This window comes from Heteronotia binoei, chromosome 1 (genome assembly GCF_032191835.1).
Source record: "Heteronotia binoei isolate CCM8104 ecotype False Entrance Well chromosome 1, APGP_CSIRO_Hbin_v1, whole genome shotgun sequence".
Taxonomy (NCBI): Eukaryota; Metazoa; Chordata; class Lepidosauria; order Squamata; family Gekkonidae; genus Heteronotia; species Heteronotia binoei.
In genome coordinates, this window is record NC_083223.1 from 164,260,808 (window position 1) to 164,274,180 (window position 13,373).

General features: G+C 52.2%; 1 protein-coding gene across 1 annotated transcript; it reads left to right on the top strand.

Annotated features, from left to right (window-relative positions):
* Positions 1-381: 381 nt before the first annotated feature.
* LOC132589070 (uncharacterized protein K02A2.6-like) lies at positions 382-924 on the top strand (the record flags this gene model as incomplete). The annotated part of the gene is made up of 1 exon (XM_060261646.1): positions 382-924. A coding segment is annotated over exon 1 (543 nt), but the record flags the coding sequence as incomplete, so codon positions are not given.
* Positions 925-13,373: the final 12,449 nt, after the last annotated feature.

Consider the following 13,373-nt stretch of genomic DNA (forward strand, 5'->3'; position numbering starts at 1 on the left):
GCGGATGCGCTTAGCCGTTTGCCGCTTCCGGAGACGGGTCCGGACCCCGCACCCGCACACCAGGTCATGATGATAGAGAGCCTCCCAGAGCCGCCCCTCCACGCAACGGAGGTGGCCAAGGCCACCCAGAAACACAAGACACTGGCACGGGTGCTCGACTGGGTGGTGAGGGGGTGGCCAGAGGGAAACATGGGGGAAGAATTCAAGCCTTACAAGGCGAGGAGGGAGGAATTAGCCGCACACAAGGGCTGCATACTTTGGGGCAGTAGGGTAGTGATTCCACCCCCGCTCCAAAAGCGTGTTCTAGAATCCCTACACGAGACTCATCCCGGCATAGTGCGAATGAAGGCTCTGGCCAGGAGCTACGTCTGGTGGCCGGGAATGGACGGGGAGATCGAGGGCTGGGTCCGCGGGTGCCAGACCTGCCAGGAATCACGGCCCGAGCCGCCCAGCGCCCCCGTCACTAGGTGGGAGTCCACCCGGAAACCATGGTCGAGACTCCATATCGACTTTGCGGGCCCATTCCAGGGGCAGACCTTCATCATAATGGTGGACTCCTACACCAAATGGCTGGAGGTCATCCCCGTAGGGTCCACCTCGTCCACAGCCGCGATCAGAGCTCTGCGCAGGGTCCTATGCACACATGGCATCCCGGACACCATAGTCTCTGATAACGGGGCCGCCTTCACCTCAGCCGACTTCCAGGCGTTCCTGCAAAGATATCTGATCAGGCACATAAGGTCGGCTCCCTTCCATCCGGCCACCAACGGCCAGGCGGAGCGGATGGTCCGCACAACAAAGGAGGCCCTCGGCCGAATTGTACAGGGGGACTGGGACCACAGGCTGGCCGCGTTCCTCTTCGATAATCGGATCACCCCTAACCCGGTCACAGGAGTCAGCCCGGCTGAGCTCCTCATGGGACGCAAACTCATAACCCGGCTGGACCGGCTGCATCCCGACCGAGCTTCAGACACCCGCGGGAGCCCCGAAGTCCGAGACGCCGCCCGGGGCTTCTTCGCGGGCGACCCAGTTTTCGCCCGAAACTATGCAAGGGGCCCCGATTGGGTGGCGGGGCGGGTACTGAGGGTAACCGGGTCCCGCCACTACGACATATCAACGGAGGGGGGCCAGGTACTACGGCGGCACATTGACCAGTTGAGGCGCCGCACCCTTCCGGAGGCCCCCACAGACACGGACGAGGCTATATCCAGCGAGGAGCCTAACGGAGACCGCCTAGATGACGCGATCCCAACATCCGTGATGCGGGCGCCGGAGGTACCGGAACCGACCGAGCCCGAGGGATCCGCTGAACCGGACGGGCCGCCCCCGTCCACTCCAGGACCTACCGAGGCACCATCCTCGGCGGCCGCGCCGCCGCCATCGGGACCCCCCAGACGGTCCACTCGGGAGCGCCGGCCCCCCGCATACTTACAGGACTTTGTACATTAACCAGGGGGGGAGGGGTGTAGTGTATCAAGAAATGTCATGCGACCCGACGGGGGGGGCAACTGGGCAGTCCCAGGAGCCCCAGCGCCGGGAGCCTGTCCCCGCCTATCTCCAGCTGTGGCGGGAAGTTCAACGGGGCTGGATTGGCCCGACCAACCCAGTAGGCTGTACCCGGGATTGTACATAAGCGGGACCCGGCCCGCGTGTTCGCTCTCTTGCAACGTGCTCCTAATAAACCATGTTGCCCTACTCTCGTCTCCGCTTCGAGTACGTTACAGGTTGTTAGCTGCCCTGAGCCATAATAAGGAGGGCGGGATATAAATAAAATAAAAAAATGATTAATCACACATGGGAATCAAACACAAAGAAGAAGAAGATATTGGATTTATATCCCGCCCTCCACTCTGAAGAGTCTCAGAGTGGCTCACAATCTCCTCCCCCACAACAGACACCCTGTGAGGTGGGTGGGGCTGGAGAGGGCTCTCACAGCAGCTGCCCTTTCAAGGACAACCTCTGTCAGAGCTACGGCTGACCCAAGGCCATTCCAGCAGGTGCAAGTGGAGGAGTGGGGAATCAAACCCAGTTCTCCCAGATAAGAGTCTACACACTTAACCACTACACTAAACTGGCTCTCCACCCAAACTGGCTCTCCACACACACTAAACAAACAAAAATTCTATTTATCAGAACCCACAAAATATGGACATTTAGCACACAAAGCAAAACAGCTCCATAAAACTCCTTATAATGAAAGTCAGCCAGTCAGCTTCAATAACCTTAAAACTATTGCCTCCCCTCTCTTAGACCAAATGCAAATTACAAAATTGTTCCTTTCAGTCCCTGCCCAGGCAGATTAATTGGTATAGCACATTTTACTGCCAGCCTAGAGCCTTTTGTTCACCTTCAAGTGCCAGGTTATACAGACACCTAGACAGAGAGATACATCCTATGTGACACAATAGCATGGATAGAATAGAATAATAGGCCACATTCTTCAGATACATTTGCTGATTTGTAAAACATTTGGATGTAGAAACCCTATCTGATGAGCTTCATTGAGATCTAGAGAGTTTCAGTGTTCCTCTATGCCTACAATCTTGTGAATTATATCTTGTCTAACAAGCTTTTTAAAAAGCGGAAATGAATTTAATTACACAAGTAGCTTCTTGATTATACATGTTGAAGGTTATGATTTTAGGCTCTTATAAGAAAAAACAGCAAGAAAAAATAGGAACAAACTATTGAAACAACTTTTAGGATTAATATCACTCTCTCTGGAGACTGGGAAAATGTTAGACTGGCTAACGAGATTTCCACTTAGCTATGGTTTGCAGTTCCTGGTTTACATTACTGTAGATGGAATATGAAACCAAAGTCCAAGCTGGGGAAAAGGCATGCTGGAGGGGGGAGAAAGGAGTAGGAGGGAGCATGTATGTCTAGGACTGGTTTCTGATTTGCAAAGCACAGTTCGCACAAATTTATCACTATCTGGATGGAAAATTTATTTCAAAAGAACTGTTGATTATTAAGATCAGTTTCCAGATATCTTCAGTCCTTGTTGAGCAGTGAGAGCTCAACAAATGGTGGAGGGAGTCAGTGTGATAGAATGGCTAGAGTCTCAGACGAGGCTCTTGGAGACCCGGGTTCAAATTCCCTATTTGCCATGGAAATTCACTGGGTGACTTTGGGCCAGTCATACTCACGACCTAAATTACTTAATTGAGAGGATAAAAATGGAGAAGGGAAGAATGTTGTAAGCCACTTTGGATCCCCACTGGGGAGAAAGCAAGGTATAAAGTAAGTGTGCCAGGTTTGCCTCCATGTTGTCTGCATGTGTGCATGCACGCATGTGTTATTCCAAAAAGATCAAACCTCTTTTTTTATGAATAAGAGCCATTTTCTTCTTAAAGGTGATCATCTAACAAGGGAATTTATATTCAAATGAAATGCCTAAACAGTGCTTGGTGATGACTTTAGTTTACTGTAAAAGAATGGGGGGACAGAAGGAGGATAAAAAATTCTTGCTTTAGTTGGCACACCAGCAGCTACCTGATTTCACAAGCAGCTGCTGTCTGGAACCTGAAGTGAAAACCAAGAAGGTGGGAAAGAGACCTGTCAGGCACAGTTACGGTGACACTATTTTACCAGTCTGAAATATATGCAGTTGTTGTAAAACACAGACACATACATTAACACTAGAAAAGAGTAAGAGTCTAGCAGTAGTACTTTAAAAATGAACAAAATTTGTGGTAGGGTATGAGCTCACAAAAGCTCATACCCTACCATAAATTTTGTTCCTCTTTAAGGTGCTACTGGACTCTTTTCAACTGCTACAAACAAACCAATATGGCTACCCATCTTAATCTATATACATAAACAAGCCAGTATCAGCTAATCCTCCAAACCAACAAAAATGTGTTGACATAATGTACATTTGTTGATGGAAATATGTTGACATGATGTACCAATTGGTATGGTCCAATATTATAATTTTACCCATTATGCCCATCAAAAGCACTCTTAGAAAGTAGACCAGTGGTTACACATTTTAAAATCTGACCGGCAGTGCCTGTAGTGGCTCGAGGGAGGGAGGGAAGCTGAAGGATCAAAGGTATTTCATATTAACGGGGGGGATAGTGAAAGAAGTGGAAGCTAGGGAAGATTTACCTGCACAAACTCCTTCCAGCTGACCATAGTAGAATACAAGCTATTATGATGACAGTTAAAAACCAGCTGCCTAGCAATAATAAGACAAAAACTGTGTCTATAAACTTTCCCTTGTCATATATCACAATTCTCTTATCTTCTCAGTTGTAAGCCATTCCAATAACTAGCTTTATAGAAATTGTGAATTTAGAGAGGGAAACTGATATTTTGTATAATCAGCCTTATGAGTGGCAGTGAGAGTAGATTTTGTGTATTGATTTTTCTATAATGAAGCACCCATGAGGATAAATGGAAAAATAGTGAGAAAGCAAATGTGGTCTTGTGTGGACGTGTGTGTCATGTGTGCATTTGTACAGCCCCCTCAAGTCACAGCCAACTTGTGGTAACCCCAGCAGGAGGCTTCTAAGGCATGAGAAGCCAAGGTGGTTTGCCATCACCTTCCTCTACAGAGTCTTCCTTGGTGGTCTCCCTTCCAAGTATCAGCTCTCCTAAGCATCTGAACTCTGATGAGATCAGGCTCTAACATGCTGCCTTTCCTCTCATACAATCATATAAAAAGGTAAAGGTAGTCCCCCTGTGCAAGCACCAGTCGTTTCCGACTCTTTCACAGAAGACTTTTTACGGGGTGGTTTGCCATTTCCTTCCCCAGTCATCTACGCTTTCCTCCCCCCCCCCAGCAAGCTGGGTACTCATTTTACCGACCTCGGAAGGATGGAAGGCTGAGTCAACCTGGACCCAGCTACCTGGACCAAGCTTCCACCAAGATTGAACTCATGTAATGAGCAGGGAGCTCAGACTGCAGTACCGCAGCTCTGCGCCATGGAGCTCTTATGCAATCTTATACCAGTTCTGAAATACTAGGCGCAAGATCTGGACTAAATTCTGTGAGGGAACAGCCAGTAGGTGGCAGCTGTCATTTCAGCCACTTGGTGGCAGCCTAAGGATAGTAGTTGGTGCATGGGAATATAAGGGAGGAGGGAGCTGTTTAGATAACCAGGTCCTAGCCTGTAAAGGGCCTTAAAGGTCATAACTAGCACCCTGAATTGGACTCAGAAACAAAGTAGCAGCCAATGTAACTTTTTAAAGATGGACAAGTTATGTTTGTATTTGCTAGTCCTTGACAATAAGACAACAGAACCAGCGGAAGTTTGCAGGTTGTCTCCAAGAATTGCCCAACACAGAGCACACTACAGTAATCCAACCACAAGGTTACAAAAGCATGTATCAGCATTGCCAGATTTGCTGAGCCTGAGAGAGGACAGAGTTGGTAAATCAAATACAGTTGACAGAAAGCACTGTTAATAATAATAATAATAATAATAATAATAATAAAATTTTATTTATACCCCGCCCTCCCTGCCGGGGCAGGCTCAGGGCGGCTTACAGGGTGTGGCAAAAGCCATGTTGAACAATAAAACAATTATACATTTCTATACCATTTAAAATTTACCATTAAGTTTACATAATATAAAGTCTAAAATCAATCGAAAATAATCTCATCTTATTGCTATCTCAATTATTGATGTTAGTGATGGCATGGTGTTTATTTCAGGTTCCATCTTGGAAGGCTAGCCGGAAGAGGGTGGTTTTGCATGCCCTACGGAATTGGCTAATGTCCCGTAGGGCCCGCACCTCTTCCGGCAGCTGGTTCCACCATTGGGGTGCTTTTATAGAGAAGGCCTGTTCTCTGGTTATTTTTAGTTTGGCCTCCTTTGGCCCAGGTACTTCCAGAAGGTTTAGTGAGCTGGATCGCAGTGCTCTCTGGGGAACATATGGAGAGAGGTGGTCCCTAAGGTAAACAGGTCCTCGGCCATATAGGGCTTTAAAGGTAATAACCAGCACCTTGTAACGAACTCGGTAAATAACTGGCAGCCAATGCAGCTCCTGCAGCCCAGCCCGCACATGTTCCCACCGAGGTAGGCCCAATAGCAGTCTGGCTACTGCATTCTGCACTAGCTGCAGTTTCCGGGTTCGGCACAGGGGCAGCCCCATGTAGAGGGCATTACAGTAGTCTAGCCTTGAGGTGACCGTTGCATGGATCACTGTTGCCAGGTCATTGCGCTCCAGGAAGGGAGCCAACTGCCTCGCCCGCCTAAGGTGGAAAAAGGTGGATTTGGCAGTGGCTGCTATCTGGGCCTCCATTGTCAAGGAAGACTCCAGTAGCACTCCCAAGCTCCTGACCCTGCGCACTGGTATTAGTGACGCACCGTCAAAAGCTGGAAGGGAGATCCCTCCCTCCGGACCACGAGGCCCTAGACAAAGGACCTCTGTCTTCGCTGGATTCAGTTTCAGCCCACTCGACCTGATCCAGTCTGCCATGGCTTGCAGCGCCCGGTCCAGATTTATAGGAACATCGGCAGCCCGGCTGTCCATCAATAGATAGAGCTGGGTGTCATCCGCGTACTGGTGACAACCCAGCCCATATCTCCGGGCAATCTGGGCAAGGGGGCGCATGTAGATGTTAAATAACATCGGGGAGAGAACTGCTCCCTGAGGCACCCCACAGTTGAGTGAGTGTCTCTGGGACAGCTCCTCCCCAATTGCCACCCTTTGTCCCCGACCCTCCAGGAAAGAGGAAAGCCATTGCAAGGCTAGCCCCTGAATCCCTGCGTCGGCGAGGCAGCGGGACAGCAGCCAGTGGTCGACCATATCGAACGCAGCCGAAAGGTCTAACAACAGCAATACTGCCACACCGCCTCGGTCCAGGTGTTGCCGGAGATCATCCATGAGGGTGACCAGAACCGTCTCTGTCCCATGGCCCGGGCGGAATCCGGACTGGAATGGATCCAAAGTGGAAGCGTCATCCAGGAAGCTCTGTAACTGCAATGCCACAGCCCTCTCTATAACCTTGCCCAAAAAGGGCAAGTTTGAGACTGGCTGGTAATGAGCCAATTCGGCCGGGTCTGATGTAGCTTTTTTCAGGAGAGGGAGGACCACTGCGTCTTGCAGAGGGGTTGGAAAAGAACCCTCCGAAAGAGATCTATTTATGATGTCCCGTATAGGACATCTCAGCTCCTCCTGACAAGCTTTAATTAGCCAGGAGAGGCACGGGTCCAGATCGCAAGTTGTTGGGCGTGCAGTACAGAGGATCCTGTCAACCTCCTCTAGGTCGAGCGGGTCGAAACGGTCCAGGATCAAACCAGAAGACAGGCACGGAGCCTCAAGTTCACATACTGTATCTAATATGGCGGGGCAGTCACGGCGGAGCGACTGGACTTTGTCTGCAAAGAATTTCGCGAATGCCTCACAGCCTATCTCTAATTCCTTAACATTTGGTTTGCCTTGTGGCAATGTAGTAAGGTTCCGAATTATCTTAAATAATTGTGCCGGGCGCGAATTTGCAGACGCAATCTTAGCCGCAAAGTATGTTTTCTTTGTGGCTTTGACTGCCATCTCATAGGACCTCATAAACTCTCTATAAGATGCTCTAGCCGCTTCATCATGAGTACGCCGCCATTGCCTCTCTAGCCGTCTGAGGCCTTGTTTCAGCTGGCGTAGTTCCAGGGTATACCACGGCGCCAGCCTAGTCCGGGGTCGCAGAGGGTGTCGGGGTGCGATCTCGTCAATGGCTCTGGAAAGCCAGCTATGCCAGGTCTCGACCAGGTCATTGAGGGAATCGCCAGAGGGCCAGGGATCCCGCAGAGCCATTTGGAACCGTTCCGGGTCCATCTGGCTTCACGGGCGAGCCATAATGCGCTCGTCGCCTAGACAGGTTTGGCGTGGAGCATCCACACGAGCCCTAAGGGTGAGGTGGTCCGACCATGGCACCGCTTTTGCGATTATATCGTCCACCATGACCCCGGCCACAAAGATCAGGTCTAACGTGTGCCCGGCCTGATGCGTGGGAGATGTAACAAATTGAGAGAGCCCTAGCGTCGCCATGGATGACACTAGGTCCATCGCCGAACTGGAGGCCGGGTCATCCGCATGGACGTTGAAGTCACCCAGGATCACCAGCCTTGGGTGCTCCAACACCCAGCCTGCCACAGCCTCGAGCAGGGACAGTAAGGCGCCGACTGGTGTGCTAGGCGAACGGTACACCAGCCAGATCGCCAACCCCCCTCCAACTTCCCACGCCAGACCGGCACATTCAATACCTTCGATCTTTGGGGCCAGGAGCGCCCTAAAGGAGTAAGCCTCTCATATGAACAACGCCACTCCTCCCCCCTGCCCGCTAGTCCGTGATTGGTGAAAGACTGAGTAACCCAGGGGAGCTGTTTGTGAGAGGGCCACCATATCTCCCTCTCGAACCCAGGTTTCAGTCACGCAAGCCAGGTCCACGTCCTGCTCGAGTAGAAACTCTCGGAGGACAGAGGTTTTATTGTTAATGGACCTGGCATTGCATAACACCAATGACGGAGGCAGGTCATCCAAACTGGCCCCACTACCTGTCACCGTCGGGATGGGATACAGACAGGAAGGTGGTCGAGCACTGACTGGTCTCAGCCCCCTTCCCCTATATCGTCGACTGTTCCCGCCGCCATACCTCCCCCTCCCCAGGAGCACTGGAATCACTGTTGGACCACTAACCTGCTTTTAAAACAGCCAACATACATCACTGAATATCCCTGAGCTCTTAACCTGCTCTACAAATGCCGGCTCCATTCCATCTAAGATGGTTGGGGTAAAGGTGTAGTGGTAATAGGGAATGCCTTTGATGCAATTCACTAAACCGGTGTTTTCTCTGGAAAGATGTGTAATACCTCCAAACCAACCCCATCCATCTCTACATATTATATCCATTTTCATTTCAGAGAAAGCACTTCAACTCTTTTTTACTGAACCCTGACAGCTGTACAGTGATCATTTAAAAAAACCCAGTAAAAATGTTCACATCCCCATGTTGCATTTGTATAGCCATACTTTTTTGGGAGCAGAAAAACTGAAAAATCTCTATAAGGATGTTTGTCTATCCAAAAGAACGATACCAGCAGTGGTGCAATTTGTATGTCAGTTTGTTCCATTATTTGGATTCCTTGTCACTATAAGTGCAAGACTCGTCACATTTGCAAGGATGCTATATGCCAGTATCTGAATCTTTTTGTCATAGATGGTTAAATTCAAAATTATAACACATTTCAGAATTTGATTAATGGATTGTGCGCTACATCAACTGACTTCTGCTGCAGCCATTGCTGCTGCCAAAGACTCTTTGAATTATTTTATGTGGATAACCCTTTCTATGAGGTTAAACTATGCTGCACATTTCATAAACTGGAACAGCACTGAGCTCTTGTGCAGCTCCTATTTCTTTCAGGACAAGTTTATGCAAGTGGCCTTCTTAGCAGCATATGGCTATCTTGATTATGCAGTGCTGAAAAAAGCACGATTGTCCTGATCCATCTTGTCTAATCATATATAATTATATGATCATGTTTATTTATAACTGCAATGTACTCAGTGACGAGACGTGCAGAAGGCAACATACTTTATTAGAAGGTACATCACAGAACAGGGCAACACGGGCCGGGACCCGCTTTATATACATTCAGCCCGGAACAGCCCTCCAGCTGGCCAGTCCAATCCTGGCCAGTCAAACTTCCCGCCACTGCTCTTGATTGGCGGAGTCTTTTCCCACGCTGCGCAGGGCGACCAAGGGACTTCCCCTGGTCGCCTCTGCTGCATGGCCGTGCGGTGCTTTTGTTACGCATAAGACACTACACTCCTCCCCCCCTGGTCTATGATACATAATCCTGCAAGTAAGCCAGCGCCCTGCGTTCCCGGGTAGATTGCCGCAGTGTTGCTAGCGGCGCGGGAGCAGGCACTGAGGTGGGGGTCTCTTCCTGATTCGCCCCCGGTGGTTGGCGGGCCAGCTCTGGTTGCAGTTCAGGATTGGCCGGCCTCGGGGGATCGTACGTAGGCAAGCTCAGTGCTGGCGGGGCCGCTTCTGGGGCTTCCATCGCTGGCTCTTCCCTGTTCATCGCTTCCCCCGCCTCTGTTGGTTCCTCCGGCAAGGTGCGGCGGTGCAGCTGGTCAATGTGCCTTCTCATAACCTGGCCCCCCTTGGTCGCTACCTCATATGATCGGGACCCCGTCACCCTAAGGACCCTGCCTGCAACCCATTCTGGACCGCTTGCGAAGTTCTTCGCATACACGGAATCGCCCAGGAAGAACCCCCGCATCGCTTCCCTGACTTCTGGGGAACTGCGGACGTCTGTGGCTCAGTCCGGGTGTAGCCTGTCTAGCCTGGTTGTTAATTTCCTCCCCATGAGTAGTTCCGTGGGGCTGGACCCTGTTGTTGGGTTGGGGGTAATTCTGTTATGGAACAGGAAGGCTGCGAGGCGGTGGTCCCAGTCCCCTTGGACGATGCGACCCAACGCCTCTTTGGTGGTTCGCACCATCCGTTCTGCCTGGCTGTTGGTGGCCGGATGGAAGGGGGCGGACCTAATGTGCTTTATGAGGTATCTACCGATGAACTCCCAGAACTCCCGGGTGGTAAATGCAGTACAATTGTCAGTGACCAGGGAATCGGGGATCCCGTGCGTGCAGAAGACCCTCCGCAAGGCTCTGACGGCTGCTGCCATGGAGGTAGACGCTACCAGGATCACCTCCAACCATTTTGTATAGGCATCGACCAGGATAAAGAAAATTTGACCCTGGTATGGCCTGGCGAAATCTAAGTGGAGACGGGACCACAGCTGCCTGTTTGACTCCCATCGGTGAACTGGTGCGGAGGGCGGATCGGGCCTGGACTCCTGGCATCGTTGGCACCTTCTCACCCACCCCTCTATTTCCTCATCCATGCCTAGCCACCACACATAGCTTCGGGCCAGGGCTTTCATCCTTACAATCCCCGGGTGGGTTTTGTGCAGCGCTTCGAGTACCTGTTTGCGCATGGGGGGGGGGGAACCACCACCCGGCTGCCCCAGAGTATGCACCCCTTGTGGGAGGATAGTTCGTCTCTATGGGATGCGAATGGCCTGAACTCACTGTCCACCTTGCCCGTGGGCCACCCCCTTCCCACCCAGTCCAAAACCCGAGCGAGGATACGGTCCCTGCCTGTTGCACGAGCTACCTCCGCGGCGTGGAGGGGGCGCTCGGGCAGGGACTCGATGAGCATCACCCCGTGGGCCGGGGCGGGATCTGGGTCTGTTGAGGGCAGTGGCAGGCGGCTGAGGGCGTCAGCATGCCCCATGGCTTTGCCCGGGTGGTGCACCAATGTGTAAGTGTAAGAGTTCAGGAATTGGTTCCACCTCAGGACCCACTGTGATAATATTTGTGGGGTCTGGTGGTCAGGGGCGAGGAGACCCAGGAGTGGCTTGTGGTCCATGGCTATGGTGAAACGCCTACCATATAGGTAGTCATTGAATTTGTGCACCCCCGCCACAATCGCCAAGGCCTCCTTATCGATTTGAGCGTAGTTGCGCGGGGGTCAGGGTCCTTGAATAGTACGCCACCGGGACCTCCCTCCCGTCTGGGAGTTGGTGTCCCAGGACGGCGCCCACTCCGTACGGGGAAGCGTCGCAGGCCAGGATCAGCGGCAGGCCCTCGTCGAAGTGGTGAAGCACGGCGTTCGAGACTAGGAGGTCTTTCACCGCTTGGAATGCAGCAGCTTGGCACTTCCCCCAAACCCACGGGGCTTGTTTGTCCAGCAGCCAGTGGAGCGGTTCCGCTATGGCGGCTTTGTGGGGCAAGAACGAATGATAAAAGTTCAACAACCCCCCAAAAAACTCTGTAGCTCCGCTTTGCACGTGGGGGCTGGGGCCTGGACGATAGCCCTGGTCTTGTCTGCCGTCGGGTGGATTCCTGCCGCGTCCACGGCGAACCCCAGGAACTCCACCCGCGGCACTCCTAGCAAGCATTTTTCTTTTTTGACTTTCAGTCCCGCTGCTTGGAAGCGGCTGAGCACCTCCCTCAGGCGGCTGCTGAACTCTCGTGCATCCAGGGCGGCGATTAGAACGTCATCGAAAAATGGCTGCACTCTTGGGATCCCTTTAAGGAGAGAGTCCATTATGCTTTGAAAGATCCCCGGAGCTACGCTAACCCCAAATTGTAGCCTCCGCACCCTGAAAGCTCCCCTGTGAGTCACTATGGTCTGTGCCTCAGCTGTCTTGGCGTCGACCGGTAGTTGCTGTTATGCTTGAGCTAAATCGAGCTTTCCAAAAATTTTGGACCCTGCTAGTGCCGCCAGTACAAGGCTAACCACCAAGACAGGGTAGGGGTTGTCCCGGAGCGCTTTGTTTATTGTGCACTTGTAGTCAGTGCAAATTCTCACGTCCCCATTGGGTTTCACCGGCGTGACTATGGGGGTTTCCCAGGCTGCATAAGGCACTGGTTCTAGGACACCCTGGGCTGTGAGACGGTCCAGTTCTGCCTCTATCTTTGGTTTTAAGGCGAACGGGACCCGCCTCGCCTTCAGCCGGATCGGTCTGACCAGGGGGTTGAGCGGCAGGGTGATGGGTGGCCCTTTGTAACTCCCCAGGGACCCATCAAAAACTGCCTGGAACTCCTGGCAGATGTCCTCAAAACTGCCCGTCTGCATTTGCTCCACCCCCACCAACTGGATCCCTAACGGCTGGAACCAGGCCAGCCCCAGTAAGGTTGTGAGCTGGCGCTTGACCACCAGGATGTCCAGTGGCCCCCGGAAGTTCCCTCTCTTGACCCATACCCGGGCCCACCCCACGATGTGCACCGGGTTTTTCTGGAAGTCCCTTAGAACAAAGTCAGCCGGCCTCAAGTGGAGCCGGCGGCGAGGACAAAGTTTCCTTAGGGCTTCCTCCAAAATTATGGAGATGGAGGAACCTGAGTCCACCTCCATGAGGCATGGGGTGCCCTCTATGAGGACCGTCATTTTGACCTTGTCGGGGGCCGAGAGGGGCAAGTTCAGTACCTGCAGGCTGGTTGATGCAGTCGTGTGGGCCTCGGTGGAGTCGTGGTGCGCTGTCGGTCACCAGCGGCTGTTCTTGGCCCAGCAAGCCCAAGCAATGTGGCCCATCTTCCCACAGCTTCGGCAGTCCATGTTTCGGTATGGACAGTCCCTCCTCTCGTGGGGGTCGCCGCAGCTGGCGCATTTGATGGTGGGAGGTCTCTCCATTGCTCGCTGTCTCGTGGGGGCTCTTGGGACCGCTCCTTGTGGCCACCGGAGCTGGAAAGCCTCTTCGTCCTCCCGCTCGCCCGGTGCCATCTCTTCATGGTGGACTGCCTCTCCCCGTGGGTGGCTGTACGCTTTGGTGGCCCTCTTGAAGGCCGTCGCCTTGTTGAAGGCTTGTTGGAGGGTGAGCTCTTCCTTGGCGAAGAGCTTCTGCTGCAGCCTTTCATCG